The following is a 24452-nucleotide window of genomic DNA, read 5'->3' as shown; positions in this document are numbered from 1 at the left end:
TTGATATGGGTGTGATACATCATGTGCATCTTTAGACTTCTTTCAATTTATTTTATGAAGGCATCCACTTATCCTATGCTCCTCAACACAACCACTTCTTCAATCACATTTCTTTTCTGGCATTTCTTCTTCAATTCACATGGAATGACTTGAAAAAAGAGATTCCACAGAGGAAACCATATTAACTTATTAACAGATGACCCACAAGACTTGGGTTTGGCCTTGGTGGTCTATCTTGTGCACTCTTAAGAGAAGTACTTAAGGGATGCATGGAGATGAGCATCTACAGGCAATAACAGATGGAGAACTCCCCTCCTGAATTCCCTGGCTTCCCAACTTTTATACCCAAGGATGAGTTTCTGTCAAGGAAGCCTCGTCGCCGGTTACAGAGGCAAGCTCCTACTCCTCTTCAGCTAAAGTCTGTTGGGTCAGTAGAATGTGTGACAAACACAATAGGGTGCAATTTGGATCGCTCATCATCATCTTCTTCATTTTCATCTCCATTCTATCACGATAAAACTCTGATACCTTTGCTTTCGCCCCTTGTAATAGTCCCCGAATCATCTTATATTCACAAGGGCAGTACAGCATAATTTGTTACAAAGAAAATCAAAATCAAAGGTTCTCATGGTATCTATGTTATGTATAGACCATTTATTCTATGGATCCTGCTTGCAACTATCTCAGATCTCAATTGAAGGGATGAACATTATAATTTGGTTGCCACTCCAGATACTCAAGGGTTGTGTTGTTATTTCTGTGCTGTGAAGAGAGGGAGTATAGTTAATGGGGGAGAAGATATAATATTTGTGTAATGGTATTTGTAGTTCTTAAGATGCTTTTTTGGCAGTAATATCTGTGTTCTTCTCTGATGAGTTCAAGTATAATTTTGAAGACTTATGTACAAAAATTCATGAAAGTCTCCTGCACATGGTAGTGTCCTAACTTCAAGTCTTTCTTTTGTTCCATTGGATACTAGGATTTAGATTTTGAACTTCCCTTTAAGAGTTAAAAGCTCAGAGTGTTCAATTTATTGCTTCTCAATGGCTCTGGTATTGCTAAAGTCCATCTCTCTTGATCCAAGGAAGGCTACGCCTAATGCATTCTTTGTTCCATGCTTCCATGTTTGTTCTTCTGCAGATCTGATCACTGACAGGGACAACCACCAACTCCTTCTATCCACAAAGCCATATATGGATCTCAAACTATTATTCTGATGGCTGATCCTGATTCTTTCTTGACTCATTGGACTGTCATCATTTCCTACAAATGTCTAGCTAGCTACCCAGTTCACAAAAACATAATAGCCATTTGAAAGGATCTCATCATGATTAGAACTATGATCTACGATTCATAGTATTGAGAATAACATGTGATCATGGTCTTGTTCTGTTCCTTAGTTTCGCTTGTTTTTTGATATAAGAAATTACATAGAAAAATTTCACATGTAAAATTTTCTTGAATTTTGAACATAGAAAACAGGTCTTTAACTATAAGCTATGCTCCTGGATGAGGTAGAAGACATTCTTAGGTCCACAAGCATATGCATTTCTATATCATGGGGTTTTCATCCTATAATAACATCAAACATAAAATAAAAATACAGAAGAAAGTGATAGACAATATATAAATAGAAATAGTCAATGTGTAATATGAAGGCTATAGAGTTTATAAGATTGCAAAATACAAATGGGCAATTGGAAATCATAACAAATCCAATATCAACTCATAATAATTGTTCAAATACGTATTGTGTTTTCCAAAAGACAAACAGTGGAGCACAGGGTACTACAGATATTATCCTGCCAAAATTTTGAGCAGATTAGTCATGGCTTGCATTCTATAAACCATATCTGAAGCTCACATTGAGCCTATGTGGGCTTAGCAAATCATGGTCTGCCTTCTGTAAAGCATAATGAGAAAGCCAGAATTTCCTGGCCAATTCATGGCAGACTACAGAGCAATGACAAAAAATTGTTATGGACAATGAATCACAACCATAAAATCAAATTCAAATTATATGAAATAAGTATTCAATCATGTAGGGATGCAATCATCAGAGAGCATAAACACAAGAATGGAAAGCAAATGAATTCTTATGATAAAATAATGTTAACAATAAGAGGTTAAGAGGCAAAACAGAGGACATAAATCCACACAAGAAACTGATTCAGATCAAATAGATGGATCTGTTGTGGTGGGTTTTTAGATCACAAGTGGTGATCAATAGAAATAAGGGGAAGGCTCCAGGTTGCATGAGAGAGAGAGAACATTCTCACTTTCAAACCAAAAATACAAAATTTTAGTTGTTGAGAGAGGAAGGCTGCGTACTCTCCCCAGATACAGTGGTAGGAGTTTTTTTTTTCCTTTGGCATGAAAGGGTCGACAAGAGCCCCTTGTGATGCAATCACTAGAGGTAAGAAAAAACTAAGAGTTTATCCAACAGATGTGACATCTAAGAGCCTATGTAGCCGCTCTATGGTACCACATTAGTTAACTCTCTTTGAAAACTGAATCCTTTCAGTGAATCCAATCCCTCACGGTGATTAGAACATGATGAATTAAAATAAATGGTAGATCGACATATCTGTAGAGCATAGGGGAGTTGAACCACATGAAGGAGTCCTTGCACAAAATCTTGTGAGTGGAATTAATGCTTTTCAAAGTGACGGCTAGAGGGATCATTAGTACTACATAAAGAGCCCACTTATCCTTAATTTGTTCCATAATAGATTGGGCTAGGGTTAGGGGTGTCAATAGGTCAGTTTGGTTTGGTTTCAGTCGAGTTGAATTGGTTTCAGTCTAGGAATGGTAGAGACCAAAACCAATCCATTAAGAAACTTTAGTTTTTGGTCGATTTTGATCCCGTTTGATTTTGTGTTTTTTCGATTTTTCAACATCGAGTTAATACCGGTTTAAATCGGTTTATTATTGAACTTGAACCATAATGAAATTTTACATTTGTAACTTATAGTGACAAAATTTGATGGAAAAAAAAAAAAAAAAAAAAAAAAAAAAAAACTAAAACTTTAAATTTATGATTAAATCATGGTTTACATTGTAAGAGAAAGATAACAAATTACTAAGAAGATAACTAATACTAAGTCATAAAATGAACCCTATTATCCAATCAATCATTTAACTATCCAACTAGTTTTGTATGGTGAACAAGGAAATCAATGGAAGCATTATTATAATTTGCAAACCAATTTCTCTATTCAAACCCTCATCTTCAATGATTTGTAACAATTCCTTACAATAAAAAATGAGAAAAGGACAGGTATGCTAGCGTAGTACCTAGGAATTAGGAATGCTAGCAGCATTTTGACCGTAGGATTTGATCAACATGAATTGAACCATTGGATGGAGAGAAGATAAACAGATTTTCAATGCACGGTTGCAACACCTTTACTCTCTCTCTCTCTCCTCATCGGAAAAAATCATTCATTCACCGGATCCAGTCGGAGAAAGCAAAGTAGTTGGCACCACCGCTGTTGTTGACGGCAGCGGTACCATCTGGTAACCGATAGCAACTGGGGCTACAACTGCAGCGGAAGCGACGACGGCAAGTCAGCTAAGCACAAGACACTTTCTCACGATCATGTTCATCTTACCTGTACAGATATTGACAAGAAGGTTGATTCCACGGCAGTCATCCATCCAGACTCGGTGACCTGTCCCGACTGTGTCATTCACGGGATCGAAATGCTATTAATCCCCCGATCCGTTCAAGATGATTTCAACCGCCGGAGAAATCTCCAACAGACTTCTGCGGTGAAGCCAGAAAGAGCACCGACTGTCGACCCCAGAACCCACCGGCTCAAGAAACCAGCACCACCGACGTCGGCAGGTTCACCGCCTATGCTGCCGATCTCTGATGCAATGGCTCCAGGGCCGTCACTAGCTCCGACACCAGCACTAGGCCCCGGCGGTCCTCACCACAAGTTCAATGGAGAATCCCAAGTTAAGGACTTCATGCACACTCTCCTGCATTACGGCGGATACAATGAGCTCGCCGACACTCTGGTCAACTCACGTCCTTAGCGTCAGAAATGGGGAAATTAGTGTCTGAAGGTTACGTCTTAACAGTATTGGCTTCGAACGACGATGTGCAGCTGGTGCTCCAGAATAGATCGTCTACTACCATCTCATTCCAGAGTATCAGACGGAAGAGAGTATGTACAATGCGCTGAGGAGGTTCGGTAAGATCAAGTACGATACTTTACGAGTACCCCACAAGGTTGTGGCGGAGGAAGTAGATGGGTCTGTGAAATTTGGACAGGGAGATGAATCGGCTTATCTGTTCGATCCCGACATCTACACTGACGGTTGAATTTCTGTATAGGGCATCAATGGCGTGTTGTTCCCTATTGAGGAGAAGACGAAATCGGTACAACACAGTTCTACCACCACAACCACCACCACCAAGGCTATTGTGAAGCCCAAGAGAGGTGCGTCTTAGTTTCTCTATCTTATTCTTTCTGTTTTGTTTGTTTTATTTCTTACACTTGAAATCGAAGTAGTGTTCCTGTAGTACTAGTTTTTTTCATTTTGCAACATTGGTGAAAGGAATAGAGAGAGAGTCAGATTCCGGCGAAGGGATCCTAGAACTGCCGCCGCTGCCTATGCCGATGCCGCTGCCGAAGCTGCTGCTGCCACAGTTGCTGCTGATGTTCAAGTTGCACTTTGCAAATCGATAAAAGAAAGGGAAGAAAAAAACCCAACTTCGCTTTCTCCGGCTGGTTCCAGTAAACTTTTGCCGGCGAGAATAGAGAGAAAGAGAGAGAGTAAAGGTGTTGCAACCGTAAATTGAAAAATTGTATATATTCTCTCCATCCAATGGTTCAATTCATGTTGATCAAATCCTACGGTCAAAATGCCGCTAGCATTCCTAAGTACTACGCTAGCATACCTATCCCTCTCCCAAAAAAAATATTCTAACTAATATTGTAAAAAATGGATAGTCAATTCATCAATTTATAATCTCATAATCATTTATTTTTATATCGGTTTGGTTATTAGTTGGTTTGGTTTGGATCGATTTTTAGTTGGTCCCAACATACCTCAGTCCAAACCAATCCAATAAGGATCGGTTTGGTTCAATTCAGATTTTTTTGATCAATTTTATCAGTTTGGGCTAAGTTTTGAAACCCTTAGCTAGGGTTATCCCACTTAGAATGTGCCAATAAAGCTATAGGCCTAATAAAAAAAAAAAAAAAAAAAACTACATGAAAAAACTCTTCCAACCTTGCCATATAATATGTCCAAAAGCACTTGACCAAACAGACCACATAGGGAGACCCACAAGGGGTCTAAACAAAGGACCCGCTAAGGAGGCTTACTGGGTCATACTTATTGCAATATTATATCTACTTATTTTTACAAGGTGGTTGGTAGGAGGATCCAACCAACAACCTTCCTTGAATTTATGTTAGAACCCAACTGCTTAGCTTCCTGTCATTGAGCTAAAAACTTCCCCTTACATGATTTTATCCCTTCATATCTTCTTCTTCTTCTTCTTCTTCTTGTTTTTTTAGTTTTAAGAATATCTTCGTTTTTTCAAACCAAGGAGAGTCGATGCAATATTTAACCGGTGGAAAGAAGAATAGAAAAGAACCTCCAATTTTGAATTTGGTTCAATTTTCAAAATCAAACTTAACCTATGGTGGTTGAATACTGGTTCAAGTTAACTAGACTCAAATATCGCCGTTGGGCAGAATTCTTTTCCCATGTAATCATACTCTTTACAATTTAACGCGTAATAGTTCGTTTGGAAACCAGTCCTGAAACTTCGTAGAAACTGCACCGTACGATTGGTGCCAATGCAAAAACGTACACCATTGGTGATAGTGCGCCCTACGCCGTCTATCGGTCTCCCTCCGTAGTCCGTACGTACACAACTGCGTTGTGCAGATTCTTTTGTAGATTGCAGTATAGCTCGTTCTTTCAAACTTTCCATTATTTGAGTATTCCCCTAGTTGAAACGACGACGACGACGACGACGACGACGACGACGAGGGCGAGGGCGAATTTTTTTTCGTTCTCAGGTAAAGAGAAAAGCTCCTTTCATGAATTCGAACTTGTTTTTGTATTTGGAATTTGTGTTAGAGATTTCGAATTTCGATTGCATGAAAATACACTTTTGATCTTCTTTAACCTGACCTTGAATTTTTTCTAATTTGATTATGTAAGGATCTCCCTCTTCCAATTTCTTTGATTAATTTTTGGGTTTTCGTTTATTTGACCATTGACGGGTTTCTTGGTAGGGTTCTCTGTAGTTCCTGACAATTGCCTATATTTATGGTTTTCTAAGAAAGGAAATCTATACGAAACAATGAATTGCTCTTTGTAATTGCTATTCTCTTTGTGGGTTTTTCGTTTATTATTCTACTTGACGATGTGCAGACTTTGATTTGCACACTTATGTGGTTGGTTTAATATGTTGTATAAAAAGTGGATTCTGGAATAATTTTTCTACATAGCTCGAGTGAAGGTAATAGAAAGTTATCCTCTGAATCCTACTTATGAGTTTTCTGCTAGATATGTTCCTCTTTGTGAACAACAATGACAGGCCAAGACTATTTTCTGGAAATTCCCTTGAGTCTCTTTCGCTAAGTGTAATTTCCATGTGTCTTTGCTTTCTGATGGACGTTATTTAATTGTTTGAAACTAATATACGCACAGATCAGGGAACTTAATGAACTAGTTTTGCTATCCTATTAAGGTGGTATTGATGTCGTATTTTAGATGATGTCAAGATGTCTATAATTATGCGTAAATAAATTTATCAAAACTGTTGGCATCTGCTACATTTCCTTGCAATATCTTTTCCTTATTCTTTTTCCTTTTTTGCTTTTCATTGCATTGTGTTTACTGAACAATGGAACATAAAGGATGTGGGAGGGTGCTAAATTTGAGTATAAAATGTAATCCAAGGAATTTGGAGCAGATTCATTTATGAACCATACTCCTAAAAGTTTGGGTAGGAGGGTCACCTCAAGTGTTACGTCATGCTTCAGCAGTCCTATCTAACTTGATTACTTTTCCATGAATACATTTCATTTCTTCTGCTTAGTCTCTTTCTACTGTTTTTAAATTAAGCCATCTTTCACTGGATATCTTCTATTCAAATCAACAAACCGTGACTTCTCCTTCTACATTTCCTTCAGTTTTGCTAAAAAAAATTATTTTCTATTTAATGTGATCTCCTAGGTTGTGTTCATGGTTTTTATCTCCTCCGTAGACTCAATACACTTCTCTAAGTTTTGCTTGGCATATTTCTACTTTTATAACCTCAAATGTCCTTCGTCTTTGGCCAATACCTTTTGATAATAAAGACACTATTCAGCACTTTATCTCTCTTGGTTAATATTGAAATGCCTTCCTTCAATAAATTTAATATAAAGTCATACCCTCATCCAATTTAAATATATAAACTAAACAAGAGTGATAACCCTATTCATTTCCTTCGTCTTTGGCCAATGCCTTTTGATAATAAAGACACTATTCAACACTTTATCTCTCTTGGTTAATGTTGAAATGCCTTCCTTCAATAAATTTAATATAAAACTCATACCCTCATCCTATTTAAATATATAAACTAAACAAGAGTGATAACCTTATTCATTTCCTTTCTATAAATTACTAACATATTTCTAAATTGGATACATTTTTCCTATATTTGTTAAGCTACTTTCTCCAAGATCCCAATACACTTGTGTTAGGAGCTTTCCAAATTTGGCGCTCCGACGCTTCATACCTGCTCACACTTCCATTCCATGCTCTGCTTACAGTTTTCCCATGCAACTTCTGTTTAATGTTCGTAATTCCAGTCATGTTACTGATCATTCTTTCTGTTTCGTTGTGCTTTGCAGGTTATTTAACCATTTTTAGTACGATTTATATAATCTCTCCTGAAGGTTGGGTTCAGGTGGAGAGGATAAAACTTCCAGCCGAGCGTGGGAATATTTTGGGCGAATTCATTTCAGATAATTTGAAAAGTGATTGTGGGAGATGGTGGAAATGAAGCAAGATATTTCTTCTGCTGGTGACAGATCTTAATAATAATAGTACTATCCCTTATATATGTTGTTCTCTTAGAGAAGTACAGGCTTGGAACAAAGAATGTCCAAGGGTCAATCTCAACCAAGAACTTCTACTGCAAGCAGAACTATTGGAAGGTGCACAGAGAAAGGAAAAACGGATTCTATTGTCTACATTGATGTTGACCCTGATGATCCATCCGATGTTGTTGTTATTGATGCTCCGGAGTCCTCTCAGCAAAGAGGACAACATGCTTCCAATTTTTCCAGAAATGTCAAAAATTTTCCATCTCGGAGTGGTATTATTAGCATTGATGATGATGATGAGAGTCCTGGAAATGATGGTGAAAGAGTTGCTGATCTGGACAGTGATACCGCCTCAAGCAGGGCATCTCGATTTGAACCCCGCCAATTACAGAGCTCCGAAGAGTCAGATGGTGATGACTGTGAGTTCATTCAGGAAAGAAGTTTCCCTGTGAAATTATCAAAGTGTAAGAGGACTTACTCTGGGAAAAAATTCCCAAGTAGTTTTTTTACTTTTAATCCTCTCTCTGAGGGTGGGTCATCAGAAAGTGACTGTTCGGACTGTGAGCTTATGGAGGGTTCTTATGGAAAAATTCGTGATCTGTGGGAAAAAGCCTCTACAAGGAAAAAAAACTCAGAGGATATCCGTTGCTCTCAATCAGTTGTAGAGGAGCAGGGTAGTGGTTCTGGATCCCATACTGATAATCAAAAGAATGTTGAAGTAGAAAATGAATTTGAACAAGAGAAAGAAAACCCTATTCATTCTGATTCAAGTAACTTCAATAACAGAAAAGAGAATATATCTTCCTATACAACCTCTGAATCCATACCTGTGGAGGACACTTCTCTCAACCCTGAGGAGAACAACCCCATCGAGGATTTGGAACCAACTGTTCTTGGGCGAGAAAGGCGTTCATGGAGTGAGACACAACCACAGGAAACACACACAGGAAACACATTTTTCTGAAAGAAAGTATGATCGTCCATGGAGGGGACCTTTCTTTTCCTTTGAAGAACATATTGATGAACAGTTTAATTGTGAAAACGTCTTCTTTAATGATAAAGAGGAGAATGCTGCTGCAGAACCTTTTTGGTTCAACCATCAATCAGGCTGTGATTCACAGTCCAATCATGGAAAGGTTAGTTTCCAGGACAAAGAGGATTCTTACTGCAACATCCATCATTCAGTTAATAAACAAGTGGATCATGATAGAGAAGCATATTTGGGAAAAAATGAAGGGTTTCATCGAGAATCTTCTTGTCGCAACACGCAGCCTCCAAATGACACCAAATATGAAAGAGCAAGTTTTCGGGACAAGGAGAAGCCAGTTTTTGGAGATCCATCTATTTGTGATACTCAGTCATGCTTCAGAAAACACATCAATCATGGGGAGTCTTTTTCCAATGCTCAATCATGGGATGACCCTGAAATCAATCATGATACATTCAGTTGTCAGGACAAAGAAAAATCTGTTTCTAATGAATCTTTATTTAACACTCAACAAGATGGAACCCAAGTTGAGAGTGGGAGATGTTTTAGAGATGGTGCTGAACACGATCAAGAATACCTTTCCGAAGGTCAAATGCAGGGTGAGAAGAATCATCTGTTACATAATCAAGATGGGAATTGTATGCCTGATGATGAGAATGATTTAATTAGTGAAAGAGAAAAGATCAAGGAGACTGATGAGTACAAACGTGCGGTAGAAGAAGAATGGGCATCCAGGCAACAGGAATTACAAATTCAGGTTTGGCATATGTAATTTGTTTTGACTTATCAATAGGTTATCTGGAGTGTTTGTAGAATTTTGCATCTGGTTTTACTCCTTTTAATCTGATTGCAGATTTATGCAATCTTTGATTAGCATATCAAAGGGAAGTTTATGTAATGATGATTACCTGTGCTATCATCGGAAGTTTGGGTGATGACTATCATTAGACCCAGAACAGATTTGATTCAATAAGAACAGTGTGGCACCTCCTTTTTCTCAAACCTTCAAGCTTAACTTTAATGGAAGTTCAAGGGGGAAAGCAGGTCCTGCAGGCCTAGGTGAACCTGTTAGAAATTGCAGTGCAGACAGTAATTATTTTCTTTGGCCCAATTGTATTCAAATTGAATAGAAGTTAGAGCTTTGACCTTTGGGTTAGCGGTTGATGATCATTTAGGGTTGAATTCAATGTTCATGGAAGCAGATTTTGTAAATGCAATACAGACTTCACTAGAAAAGGAACCGTTGGAGTGACTGGGACTGTGCTTACCTGACCTTCGATGGGATCTTGCCTTCACCTAAAATTCCTCTCTAACAAAAAAATAAATAAAATAAAAGATTAAGTGAATAAATATTGCAGCTGTTTGTGCCAAAATAGGAGATTTAGTTCCAGGTTTTTATGGTGTAGTTCTTGATAGGTTGAAGGGTGATGGAAAATAGGTACAGATGATGGAAGTAGAATTTTCTGAATTCTGAACAAGTTGAATGATAGCTTACTGGGGCTGGAATGGCTTCAGGGTACAGAACATAGAGAATATGTTGACATAGTCCCAAGCATATAGAGTTGATGGTGGAAGAAGGTAGGATAACTATGAGTAGGTGCATAGTCTTGTGGTTGGAATAGATTCTGTAACAGAAAGTAGCAAGTAGAAAAGGAAGAAGAGAGGAGATAGCTCCTAAGAATCCGTATGAGGTTTTAAAGCATACATTTTCAAAGAGGGCCTGGGAGGTTATATGGACTATGGTTGAATCTAAGTCTGAAATTTGACACATGCCCAATCTGGACCATTTTGTAGATATCCATAGAGAAGATTGCCATATCACCATATCGATCTGATTTCTTCTCTTAACAGCGGAGTTACTCTTTTGTTTCAGATCTGATCACATATTTGATCATTGGCCCTTCTTGCATCAGAGATCCATAATCTAGATTTTCGGATTGCATGAAGAAGTAAAACTAAGTGTGGAACCTCTTCTGAAGAAACTAGCCATGCTAGAAAGTCCTGCTAATTGTCAAAACTACCCAAAAGAAATATTATCCTCAAATACTCTTGGATATACTGAACTTCCAATGCAACTTAAATGGTAACTTTGACTGACCATAACTTCTGATGTATTTGATGTAGACCAATTTTTTCTTTCTTTCTTTCTTAATTGACCTTTTATCTAATGTCAAAAAAATCCAAGACTAAAGTTATCCTACATGGGCCATGTAGATCTAGTGCTTGAATAGTCGTAGGACAGTTTGAAAACATTTTTGTTCTGCACCAGAAATTCGATTCTAGTGGTAACCAAGGTCCTGCTATGACCTTAACAATGAACTAGTGAAGGCAGGAATTGGGAGGGTTGCAATGTACCAAAGAGTGCAATAAGTCAGTTGTATGTTTCATGTATTTTAGATGTTTTGTATACTTTTTATGCAATTTGATAGGGAAGAGAGCGGAAGAGAGGAAATTCTAATTTATCCTAAAACTATATTTATATGTAAAATTCATGCATATTGACTTGCAGAATTGGAATGAGAAATAATGATGTGAATGCCCTGAAGCTGCTACATGTCTGATCTATTGTTCATGGTCCCTTGCAGGCTGAAGAAGCAAAGCGGTTAAAGAAGAGAAGGAAGGCTGAAAGTATGCGTCAGTTAGACATGGAGAGAAGACAGAAACAACGTGTGGAAGAAATGCGGGAATCACAAAAGAAGGCATGGTTCTTTAGCACTTTCTTCATCTAGTATTTTGTTTTCCCCCTTGCATTTCTGAATTATGCAGTTACATTTCTTAGTTACAGTAGGGAGTTAGCAATGCAGCTATACATATTCTTCACCTCTCCCTCCCTCTTGGGGTTGTAACTTTCTTCCCTGTATATGATTCCCTATACAGGACGAGGAAACTATCAACTTGAAAGAGCAGCTTCGTGTTGAGATACAAATGGAACTTGATAGAATGGAACATATATGCAGTGATTTGGGTTCTCTACTACGTTCCTTAGGTATCCATGTAGGTGGTGGTCTCAATCCGATGCCCAATGAGGTGAGTTGCAACTGAAAGTGCTCCATGTTTTTGCTTTAGACTCCAACTTCCATGATTTGTATCACTAAAGCCCCCTTAAGCCGTTTTGAATATCTCATTGACTTAAATGTTCTTGTGCTACTCTACAAGAACTGCTAATATCAAAATGTTCAACATAACCTGGTTCAAGGACCAGAAGTATTTAGCCTGTTGAGCATTATGCTATTCATTAAGAATTTTCATCTTTGTGATCAACCACTTGTATTTTGACAAGTCTTTCCTGGAGGTATCATTTTGCACAAGGTGTTTTGTTGTTTCATTATTGTCTGAAAGCTTATGTAATAATCTTCCTATGTTAAGAGGATAGAGAAATTGATTTTGTTGGGCAACTGCTATGAGCTTCAAAAGGGCTTCATCAAGATTTATGGCAATGATGGTTGATCTATCTCTTTCCTCAGGACCCATATCTCGAAGCAATGTAGTTAGTTGAGATTGTGATGTGAGCCAAACACACTAATGTGTTATATTAAGCTTATACAGGTTTTGGTTTTGGTCTTGTATGAGGGGGACTTCTACTTTATGGTTTTTATTGTAAGAAATGGAACTATGGTGACCAAGTAATTAATTAGTCGAGGAAGAAGTGATGAATTTTGTTTTTTAATTAGTGCGTTTTATCTAGTTTCTTAGTTTTACTTTTGTATTAAGTTTTCCAATAAGGGTCTGTTCAACTCAAAGGCTTGTTTAGCAGGTTTAGAAATTCTGAAGTGAGTTGAATTAGTTTTTATAAATAGGGCTATATCCCCATACAGTAGATGGTGATCTTTGGTAGTGAAATTTTACGGTGTGGTCTGAAAGATGGTCTCCTATCTTTTGGTTTGATGAATAAAGGAGTTTATTTTTTATTTTTTTAAGGTAAACGGATTTCACCCTTGTTTTGTTCTATATCTCCTTCTCCATTGCCGTTATTTAGTGTCACTTACAGATTCATAGACCTGATTCCATGATTGGTCTGAAGCTTTGAATGTCACTTAGTTCTAGGACTGTTTCTCCTTCTCTCTTTGCTTTTAAGCTCATTGCAGCAGGATGTTTGGTTTGTAATCCCTGCTTGCATGAGATGGGGCTGTCAAGAACTGAATATGAACGAGTGGTAAAACTTGGATGGCTAGAATCAAATAATAAATGAGTTCCAGGGAACTTAGGACGGGTAGTGGTAAGTTGCACAAGATGAGCAAAAATTTGTGAAAAGGAGAAGGACAGTGATTATCTGGGTTAAAGTGGTGAGCAGAGACATGAAAACTTTTAGAGTTGGTGGTGGCAATGGATGTAACAGAATTAATCCAACAGGATTTGACATTTATCAGTTGATTTATTTTAGGTTTTAATTTTTTGTATTCAGTTCCAGAATGTTTCAGAAATGTAGATTTCAGTGAATGTATTATTTTATGTCCAGTCATGGTGATAACCTCCTTGGCCAAAACGAGAGCCATCATCTGTAGTAATAATAACATCAAATGTTTTAATTGAGTGTGCGGGCACTGTATTTGGACTACTGTGAATTGTCGTTTTACTATAGAAAAAATTCAAATTACCTTTGTTAGATGGAGTGCTAATTTGAATGGTGTAGTTATCTCTGGTTGCTTTACTACTATTATTTTTTTAATTGTTCATGTACCAATGTACTGAGCCAATATATTTATGCAGGTATATGCGGCTTATAGACGAGCCTTGCTAATGTTTCATCCTGACAGAGCATCAAGAACCAACATCCGACAGCAGGTTGAAGCAGAGGAGAAATTCAAGCTTATATCTCGCTTGAAGGAGAAATTTCTGCCAACATTCTGAGATGGAAATCTGTAGAGTATTTTTTGGGGTACCTTGTAGAAGGAATTGGTGGGTAGCTTTCATTGTCAATTTTTTCTTGATGAGGAGAGTACCCTTTGTGAACATTTCAGTACGACAAGTTACCCCCTTTATCAGAATGAAAGATGAAGTTAGCCTTTTCTCATCTTTTAACTCTTTTATTTTATTTTTTCCATTTTCTTTAATCTTTTCTTCAGTTTTCCTTTCTTTTGAAACCCTTGAGGATCTCTTCGATTCACATCTAATAACTCCAGTGGATAAGATTTTTATTGTGGAGCTGACTGTTCGTATTGATCCATTCTGGATATCTATGCATCACAAAAGGATATTCAGGACAATTGTAAGGCATTTTAAGCATGTGAGCTCAGTATAGGAACCTTTGGTTTTTTGGATCTTTCTTTGTTTCTTTCCACCTTTGGTTACATCCTTAGAAGAGAGAGCATCAGTGGCTAATATTCTTTCTGGACTAAGAATTTCACAAAGACAGCTTTTACTTCAGGAACCCAGCTCCATTGTACGGATCTCATTCTAATTCTTTACTTAATCCTTTATTATACTGTGTTTTCCTCTGAATTATTTTTGCGTGGTATATAAGAAATAAAATGAAATAAACTAACGATGTTCATGAACTGAAAAGCCTTATTAGAAGGCTTAATTAATCTACATGCCAATCTTGGTGCTATAAATATATGCTTATCTTTCACTGATAAGGTGATATTACAGTAATCCCAAAACATGAAAAAAGAGAGAGAGAGAGAGAGAGCAGCAGCTAAACATAAGTGTGAGTTATTTAACAATAATACATCAAATCATCAATGCTGATTGCATTTCACTTGAAAGCCTCAAGGAGAGGTTTCCTTTGAACGTGGATGAGCTGGAGGAATGCCTGGGAATCCCCCTGGAGGTGGGAACAATGGAGGTAAAGGAAAGGGTAGTATTGGTGGTGGTGGTGGTGGTGGTGATGGAGGTGGAGATAGGCCTGGAATTGGTGGAAAACTGAACAATGGTGGTGGTGATGATGGTGGTGGAGATAGCCCTGGAACTGGTGGAAAATTGAAAAAAGGTGGTGGTGATGGGGGTGGAGATAGCCCTGGAACTGGTGGAAGGTTGAAAAATGGTGGTGGTGGTGGCTGAAACGGAAGTGGGGGCAGAAGTGCTGGAGGTTGAAATGGATTTGGAATCCCGAATGGAGGTGGCGTTGGGAATAACGGTGGAACTAAAGGGGGAAAGAGGAATGCTAAGCTGCTTGCGGTTTGATGCTTAGATACAGTTTGGTCTGAAAGCATTTTAGCATTGGGCACAGGTGGTGGTAACGTTGGTAGTCCTGGCAATGGTGGCAGGGGAGGGAGAGGTGGTAATGATGGCAATGGTGGAAGATTGGGTAGTATAGGAGGAGATAAATATGGAGTTGTGGGTGTGAAAGAGGGTACATTTGGTATGGTTGGATCCTGAGTTACAGGATTGGGAATGAGTTGGTGCTTTGAGGCTTCAAGGCTTGGTCTCTGATTACACAACTCTGGCTCTTTCAAGGGCTTGAAGGTGAAAAACCCAGCTGAGAAAATGTGAACTCCTTGTTTCCTTGACTTCAGATGGAGTGATGAGGAAGTAGCTCTGGAGGCCACTGAACAGAAAGACTCACTGCTGCTAATTAACTTCACTGAGCATTTCTTGATTCTTTTGACATGTTTGCTGACAGTGAAAGGTAGATGAACTCTGAACTCTCCATGTTTATTAGTCTTCACTTCCTTGCTAAAACTGGGTTTTGCACTTCCGTCTCCACATTGAACGGCAACCGAAGCTTCTGCCAACAGCCAATTGAGACAATTTTTACTACATCAGATTCAGGTGGGAAGAGAAAACTATACAGGAATATATACATCAAGAAGGAATTAAATTTCCCAAATTTTGGATGATAATTGAACCTGATATGAAGTAGCTGCTTTTAGAGAAGTCTTGCTGGAAACAAGTATCACAGTAAACAGTGCCCACTACAACTGCAGATGGAAGTTTCTTCTCATTTTTAGCCTCTGAGAGATTATTGAAGAGGAAACTGATGATGAGAATGAATATCAGCAACCTAGACATTCTGATGATGATGCTGCTGCTGCTGCAATTCCCTTTCTCTGAAACTCTCTGACTCGCTCTGTACACTATGGGTGTGCTATATTATGCCAGTTCAGTTCAGTTAGAGGTTTTGTGTACTATTTATTGAGCTTGTCGTCCTCCATATATTCATTTTCAATGATACAGTATTTTGTGAATGAGATGGAGAAATTAAATGCAGATGAAACTTTTCCTGCGTACAAGAAGATGACCCACCAAGATTCTTTAAATGCAGATGAAACTTTTCATCCAAAAACCACTCAACTGTAAACTAGAAGAAGTTAATGTGTACGGTGTTGTAGTTACTAACAAACAGTAAACACTCAGGCCAAAGAAAAGAGAACCAAACATAGAAGATCATGGTTATTTATTATTTAAAAGAGGCAAGGTTGTCACGCCTTGGGTTCTACTAAAGCCTTTGTCAGAGACTTGGGTAGAACTCATCATTAAAAGCTAACCCATTAAGGGGACTGTGTCCAAGTACCTATAAATTTTCATGACGGTCATCAGGTTGCTCTTATCCAATGTGAGATTATTACTTCCGCCTTCCACATGGAACCTCAACGAAGAAGCCACTAGAGTGAAATGGAAAAAATAATCCCTTTCCTTTCCTTTCCTTGTGCGGTTGATTTTGTCTGTTAGTGTTTGGACAGCTGAATGGAAGGACAAAATGATGAGTTGGGTCCACATTGGGTTCACGAGATAGACTAAATGGTTAGTCACGAGTTTGATCATGGAAGGCCAGTTAGCATAGCACAGCCAAATTGGAAGAATCCACACTCTCTCACTAGAATTTAGTTGGTTGGTTCTTAAAGACGGCCAAAACTTATCTTCATCTCCCTTAGTAGTTACTGTTCTGATTTCTGAGGTCAGCAATTAATATATGGTTTAGATGTACTCTCCCCTCTCTGTCACTGACCACAGACAACCTTTATTCTACCAGGAATAATGTATCTTCAACGGTGGTGAATGGCCTGGTTTGATTTGGGTTTATCTTAACATATCAAAGCATATAGTATTCACCAGAAATGGGTTAAATTCCAATATGAATCACTTAAAAATATGAATAAATAACAGTAAGAAGTTTCATCTTGTCACGGGTGTTATAGGAGATAACGAAAGGAATCACATGAAGTCCATGAAGGAGAGGTTTGGAAGCATTTGAAAATAATTGCATAACATCCTGTCATTTTCCTTCTACTGGTGCATGTCGCATAACATCCTGTCATTTTCCTTCTACTGATGCATGTCGCCTATAAACCTTGTTCGCTTGTGTTTCTCAAATTTCTCAATTCTCAATTGATAGCTACACTGGAGAAGGGTTAGATTCTACCACTGTACCGTAAGCTAGCACCTTCTATGTCTGTCTCTTGTATAGTATCAATCGATATGTTTTGAACTTGATTGACATTGATGCGATACATGATAAATATTTTTTTTTGTATTGAAGTGTATCAGTATTTATCATATCATATTGGCTGATACAATACGATAAATTTCTATACCGATACACGAATGTATCATATTGTATTATATCAAGTCGGTCAATACAGTACAATACGTACCTTTGATACACTTTGATACGTTCATTGAGTTGTTCTTCTCTGAAGAACTAGAAACAATCTCCATTGCATCTAACTACAAGTCGTAAGCATACCCTTTTTTTTTGGATGAATAATCATAAGGATACATTGCTGCCATGATATTGATCAAAGCCACATCAGAGCGCACCTCGACCAATAAATTGTGGAACTGCTACACTATTTCCATGACATCTATATAACTTCACACGTTTTAGGTTCTGTTGAAGATGAGGAAGTTTCATCTGATCTATCACAAGTGACATACATGGGAAACAGTTTAATTTTCAATGGGTTATTTCTCTCTTTCAAACTCATTTCTAGAGAGGGTTTTTTTTTTTTTTTTTTCACCTGGTTCGAGCATTCAATAGGAATCTGACATGAAAAGTATAATGACTTAGGAAGAAATAGGTTTTGAGTTTAATCTGCCCTTTTGGTTTGACACTATACTTTGCAGTGTAGTGAGGGGAAAGGCCTGTATTTTGATTCTGAAAATTGAATATTTGAAGCTCTGGAGTTTATATTTGATTTGTGAAGTCATCAGACTAGGAAGCCTGAGGAAATAAGTCCAAAGCAGTGATTGACAGTGTTCCTAAATGTTTCAGTTTAATATGAAAGAAATCACATCCTAAAGACCATTTCTTCTATGCTTCCTACTTCCTAGTCTCTAATTCTCAGAACAATTTTAACTCATAAATATACATTTAGCTTATAATAATACAGCAAGTAGGCGAGCAATGAACTGAATGCTTCAGCTTACATGGATGCAACAAAGAAGTCAAACAATGAACTGGATGATAAATTTCTATCACAAATTACCTGTGTACTCAACAACCTGTAATAAAACTAGATTCTCAGCCATCCAGGTGTTGTGTTAGGCTTGAGAAGTAAACCAGGAAGTTGAACAGCACCATTTGTGTGCTAGTGTCCCTGCTGCAGTGGAGTAGAACAAAACTAAAGTTGGGTGCAAGGATTCCTCCTACCCACCAGATGCATGAGCATGGATTAGAACCAGCTGAGCTTACCCAAAACTCCAGACTTCTTTGAGAGAGCTCCAAAAGCAGGGTCTTGTAAGATCTGTTCAACAATTCTCACCCAATAATCTTGCTAAATTACAAAATTTCTGATTCCAAATATACTGTTATCTATCAAGCAGGGAGATTATTACAAATTTTTCTACACAACAAATAGTCCTAAAACCTTGTAGAATTGAAACCCATTCGACAAATGAATCCTCCCCAATCCCCAGACCTAATATATTCTTTTCTTCTGATGTCAATATATTTTCATTTTGTTTTCCAAAAAAAAAATAAAAAAGGAAATGCTTCTAATAAAGCTAGACTTTCACTTTGACTCTACAAAAAATGTGACAATTGATCGAGAGGCTGAGTGTATTGAAATTGATAAGTTGATTGTAACAAAGATTCATCAAATTGGCCCAAAAAGAAGCCAACTCAGCTTTAACTTGTGATGCAATCATGGAGAAATGGGTGTGAATGATTTACATACTGTCCCCATAGAAGCTTGTACCTTCCAATAGCCAGCTTTAGCCATGGCTTCATGTTCCCATTGAAGTGAATAACAGCTGCACTCTCAATTAGACGATTGTCAATGTTGAAGTCATAACCCAAGCCTAACACATGCCATCTCCGATCGAGTGGCTCAGTCAGTCCATAAAATGTCAGAAGGCCAGGGGGAAGGGTTCCTAGCTTCCAGAGAGTCTGATCAGCATTCTGTTCTTGCCAGTAGTGATACCTGACAGTCACATTCACTTTCTTCCACACTGTCAGATCAAAAACATTCATCCCAAATGCCCATCCGCAGGCCTGTGGATCAAACTTTGAACTGATGATTGGATTGGAGAAATTGAGATATTTGTAATAACGATGGAATGCCTCAAGACAAGTCTCTACTGCTCCATTCACATTTCCATGCAAATCCAATGAGAAAAGTGGGGTCAGATCCTTCTGGACAACAACATCATCGTCCAGAAAAACCACCTTCTCCAGCGAGGGATATATTTCCGGGATGTAAAAGCGTAGATGATTCAACAAAGATACATACTTTGGATTCTGGAACTTCAGTTCACCTTTCGATTCTTGAGGGTCTCCAAAGTAGTAAGCCCTTGCCTCTGCATCAAGGAGCTGCCTCAAAACTGGAGAGTAAGAGACATTCAACCAAGAGAGCTCTTCAATGTTCTGTACTTCGATGGTAGAGCCTTTGACGTCGATCCCAAGGAACCATGCCTGCATTGCTCCATAACTGACCTTATCTGTGACAATGTGGAAGACAAGCTGCTTAGGATGGTTGGCATTTGAGATAGTGGAGTTAACCACTACAGAGGTAGCCAGCACATTATCAGAGAATATGCAGAAGTGGTAGAGATGGTTATCCACAAGCTGAGGGGAGTTACTCTTCTCATCTGCAAGTACCCATAGCGCAGAATTTTTAAGCCATTCAGCTGTCAGTCTGACATGTAGGCAGTGGAGGCTCTTGGGCAGAGACTCTGCCACTAATTGCCCAAAAACTGCGCTCTGCACTGTCACTGCATTTGCACGCTCTTCAATGGCTTGGATATGGGACTTCATGGTCATGATTGTGGTGGCAATGTCATAATGTGCATCTTGCGCCTTGTAGATTAGTGCAGATAGGCCTTTAACTATTGGTTGTGCTTCATCCAATGTGATGGGTTTTCCTCTCATGGCGGCTTTTGAGAGCAGGAGCTGGCAATGCCTGATTTTTGAGCTGAGCTCCCAAGCAAGGTGAAGATTATTGTGTTCTTTTGCAATAATCACATAAGCCTTCGCAAGAATCATTTGTTCGCCTAATTGCCTCACATATGACTTGACACTTAATATTTCTTCAGTATAATTCAAACTCTCATGTTGATCAAGTCTAATCCGTTCATTCTTCTCCTGAGAAAGGGACACATCCAAATGTCAACTATAGAGAAAAAATAGATTGCTTTAAAGAACTAGATAAGTAAACACTTGGCTAAATTCGTATTTCAATTAATTTATTCTGAAATAACAGTAAATTATTTGTTAAAGTAAAATCCTTGAAGATGTTCAAGATCTTAAACATGGTTCACAACCCTTGGTAATGCCTCCTCTTCGGAATAATTTTTTCATGGGCATACCTTTGTAACATTGATGGGCATGTATTACAGTGCCAGAGAGAAAAAGGTGGTGGTTTTCAGTGTATCATTGATATGCCATGACAAAACATATAAGCTGTTCCAAAATGTATGGTATAAGCAATCTTCCCTACCTACCACACCCCAAAAAAAAAAAAAGCCCTCTACAGGTGATGCTTAAAGGTCTATTGTTATGGTTCCAATTGAAAATTACAACCTCTTTGCCTCTTCTGTATTTCTCTCCTCTTTTCTTTTCAATTTTTTTCCTCAAATTTTCAATTATTCATGCCAAGAAACTCTAATAACCATATCCATAAACAATCCTAAAGTTCCATAAACCTCTTTTCATACCTTCAACAGATTGCATACAGAACCAACCTATCAATTCTATCCATCTAGATAAAAAAGAGAAATTGTTGCTTTTACTCTAATTTTAAAACTTAACCAGATTAGCTAGTCAAACCAGGTTAAACTGGAGAGAGCAACCTATGGTTCCTCATTTCTGGTGAAAACTGGTGGGCAAACAAAAAGCAGAACAGGACCTCCCTTTGGTCTGAGATCCAGTCTAGTTATTAAAACTCTCACTTTCAATACACTAGAATAAAACTTAACAAAGATATTTCCAGGAAATGAGGGGCATTAATGCAGTCTATCCAAAAGGTTTAGGGATTTCAGATGCAAAGAGGCCCAAGGATGCACTGTTTTATGCAATGGATACTAACAGAACTTAATAATGAGTTCAGATAAGTAAACATAGCAGGAAAATTTGGTCCAGGAATCAGAACCAGAACAGATTTATTCTTAAATCTGTAGAAACAGACCAGATGCTGATTTCTTATTAGCAATGTAAGTAATATCACTGACATGTAACAGAGAAAACTCAGATGATGGATAATCTTGTGCAATACGTGCTGATCCAGTAGTCTTGGATTGGTTGAACAAATATGACCAACTTTGAAAGCCAAACCCCAAGCATTACAGCCCATCAGCCAAGTACCCCTCGGTGGTAATTAGAAAGTACTTATCTAAGTAGGGGGCTTTCTTGTAATAGTTGAGGTTTATTTGTAATTCTATAAAGTCTAGGCGTTTACTAGCATTTTCTTCTTTTAATTATCTATTAGCCAGATGTCAATGTTTTTTTAGTTAAGTAGAAAACTATTTCTCTTTTATTGAACGCTAGTAATCCTCCAGTCCATGGAATAAATATTAGTTGGATTTTTTTTTTTTTATTTATAGAAAACAAACTAAAAAGATATCTAGGGTTAGTCTATGGGCTTTCATAGCAGCTCGAGAAGCCACAGATAAAAAAACATTCCTATATATTATAACCATCAGGATCCTAAATAGATCACACGGCCAGCCTTTTTGAGTCCCTTGTGTCAACCATCGCACCAGCTCTTCATCACCCACCCACACCTCTACTCTTCGGCCCCCTTTCGCAAGTGCTTGTTGCAAACCTTGCAGGATTTTTCTGGCCTTCAGTGCCCACACATGACCTATAATTCCATAACTCACCACAACAGAGTAAAATTCAGAGTCAAAAAGCACAACAGAAGCCCACCCAGCTTTAGATGTACGAGGGTCATAAAAACCATCACAAATTATCACCAGTTAATCCCCAGTGGGAAGCTTTAGGTAGTCAGTCAAAGACATATGCCCCATCGATAGATATGAATCCCTAACTGAGAGTAAGTCCAAGCACTTTAGATCAGAGATCCATTCGTTAATGACACAAATTAATAAGAGAAGAGAAAATTTGGAGTGCTGAAGCATACATTTATTTATGAAGATCCAAATGTAGTATATAGTGATGGTAGGAACAGATAAAAACTGCAACTGATCGCCTATCACTAGTAATAGTCAAACAATTGGAGAAAAAATGAAGATCGGAGACACTCAGTATGCAGCCCTAGAGGTCCAGCAAACCAAATCCTGTTAGTCACCACACAAGACCCAAAAAAAAATGCCAACTTGTTTCATTAGATAATTTGCGCAAAGGACGAAGCAAATTAGAGGGCGAGAAAATCACTTAACCTAGCACCAACTGCCACCCCATCACTAACTACTAAGAATCTTCCACAAAAACATCTTAAACCTAGGAGGGATTCTAAGTGATGTAGGGGGTTCCTAGGTGACTAGGTCTCCTACAAGATTAACTAACTAGGTAGGGTCAACTCAAGGGACTTGGGTAGATAAGACAAAAGAAACTCAGCAAACAAGATTAAGCATGCAAAATAGAATGAGACTAATAAACAAAGTAGCAAAAAGCAATAATAATCTACGCGGAAAAACACATAAACTCTTACTTAAGCTTCAACTGGGGACATGAGGAAAGGAACAAACGTCATACGAATGTTAGGTTCAGCACAAATCAATCCAAACACCAAATAGGACATGCAAACAATCAATGTCCTCTAGCAGCCAACTAAAATAGAAAAATTAGCAAAGGTTTTGGAAACATAACAGTGACGAAATGTCTTAAAACAATGGGTAAAAATAGACATAAGCAAAAGGGCATAGGTTGGTTTCAATGTTAATGGGTTGCAACATGTAACAGGGACATGGAGGTGAGAGGGGTTTAGTTTAATTAGTTACCTTGTTGCTGTCCTGGTCTGAGGAGTAAAGAAGAAGTCGAAGTCCTCCCAAAATAAAGAGTTGCAGTCCAACTTTGGTTGACGAAGAAAATCCAGCTTGCCGTGTAGTGATCCTTGTTGTTGCCGATGGAGCTTGCGTGAGTGATGGAGCTTTCAACAGCTCACAATAGTGGTTACAGCATAAGCAGTAACCGAGAGACAGAGGATGAGAGAGAGAGAGCCGTGAGAGAGAGAGGAGGCGTGAAACAGAGGGAGGCCGAGAGTGAGAGATGAGAAGAGGGAGAGGGGAGAGAAAGAGAAATCGTGGGGGGGGGGTTTGGGGGCTGTTTTGCTTTCAATATTCTTCATTCATTAATTCTCATTGTGGCCAATGGCCTTACAAAAATAATAGGATAGTTACTAAAAAGAAAAAGGCTAATCTAGGAACATAATCTCAGAAATAAAGAAGCTTCCTAAAAAAAAACAAATAGGAATGTTATTTAGTTTCCTACTTAACTCAATGACCTAAATAAACAAAATCCTAGGAAATAAAACTACTAACAAATCAGATTTGGTGGGGGCCACACAATCTTGGCAAAATCCTAGGAATTAAAATTACATATTAGATTTGGTGGGGGCCACACAATCTTGACAAAGAAAGGAAGGAGAGGACTTGATCCAGCGTTGGGAAGTCTGGACCGAGCCTTCCTCTTCTTTCTTTTTTTTTTCTTCCTCTTTCTAATCCTCCAACCACAAAGAAGGTTGGGTCTTCTTCTTCCTTCGGCTGTACGTCTCGATGTCCCCACCACAGCTTTTATAAAATTATATCCCTAATTAACTTCGTCAACCATCCTGACTTCACTTGTTGTGCCCAGCCTGGAAGATAGGATCCAATGATCAAACCAAAGGCATGCCATCTCCTCTCCTTCACATACCCTTCTATAACTCTATCTACCACTTCCGGATGATTCGATGCCCATTTTGGAGGAATGAATTCCCATTGTGCTGGCCAAGAACAGCTGCATCCTCAACTGCTGGTCATCCACCTTGACCGAGTTCGGGTGTCATTGGGTGCATTGCATCTCCTGAAACTGTTTCATTCTCCTTGCAAAGGTGACCTTGTATGACATCCCATGG

The 24452-nt window shown here is 38.3% G+C and overlaps 2 protein-coding genes and 2 pseudogenes across 2 annotated transcripts; 2 read left to right on the top strand and 2 right to left on the bottom strand.

The window, feature by feature from the left end:
- The first annotated feature begins 299 nt into the window (after window positions 1-299).
- On the top strand, window positions 300-8026 carry LOC122092359 (annotated as a pseudogene).
- LOC122091734 lies at window positions 5772-14068 on the top strand (annotated as a pseudogene).
- Window positions 14069-14526: 458 nt separating this feature from the next.
- Window positions 14527-16310, bottom strand: LOC122091733 (leucine-rich repeat extensin-like protein 3). Its single transcript, XM_042661847.1, has 2 exons — window positions 15846-16310; window positions 14527-15724 (listed from the first exon to the last, which is right to left on the bottom strand). Exons 1-2 carry the CDS (start codon window positions 16006-16008, stop codon window positions 14766-14768), a joined length of 1122 nt encoding a protein of 373 aa, XP_042517781.1. The 5' UTR covers window positions 16009-16310; the 3' UTR covers window positions 14527-14765.
- A 2400-nt stretch (window positions 16311-18710) lies between these two features.
- On the bottom strand, window positions 18711-23610 carry LOC122092358 (hexosyltransferase GAUT11; the record flags this gene model as incomplete). The annotated part of the gene is made up of 2 exons (XM_042662671.1): window positions 18711-20521; window positions 23338-23610. Coding segments are annotated over 2 exons (1728 nt in total), but the record flags the coding sequence as incomplete, so codon positions are not given.
- Window positions 23611-24452: the final 842 nt, after the last annotated feature.

Source organism: Macadamia integrifolia, chromosome 10 (genome assembly GCF_013358625.1).
Source record: "Macadamia integrifolia cultivar HAES 741 chromosome 10, SCU_Mint_v3, whole genome shotgun sequence".
Taxonomy (NCBI): Eukaryota; Viridiplantae; Streptophyta; class Magnoliopsida; order Proteales; family Proteaceae; genus Macadamia; species Macadamia integrifolia.
The sequence above is the reverse complement of the archived record's forward strand: the minus strand, read 5'-3'. Positions and strand labels throughout refer to the sequence as shown.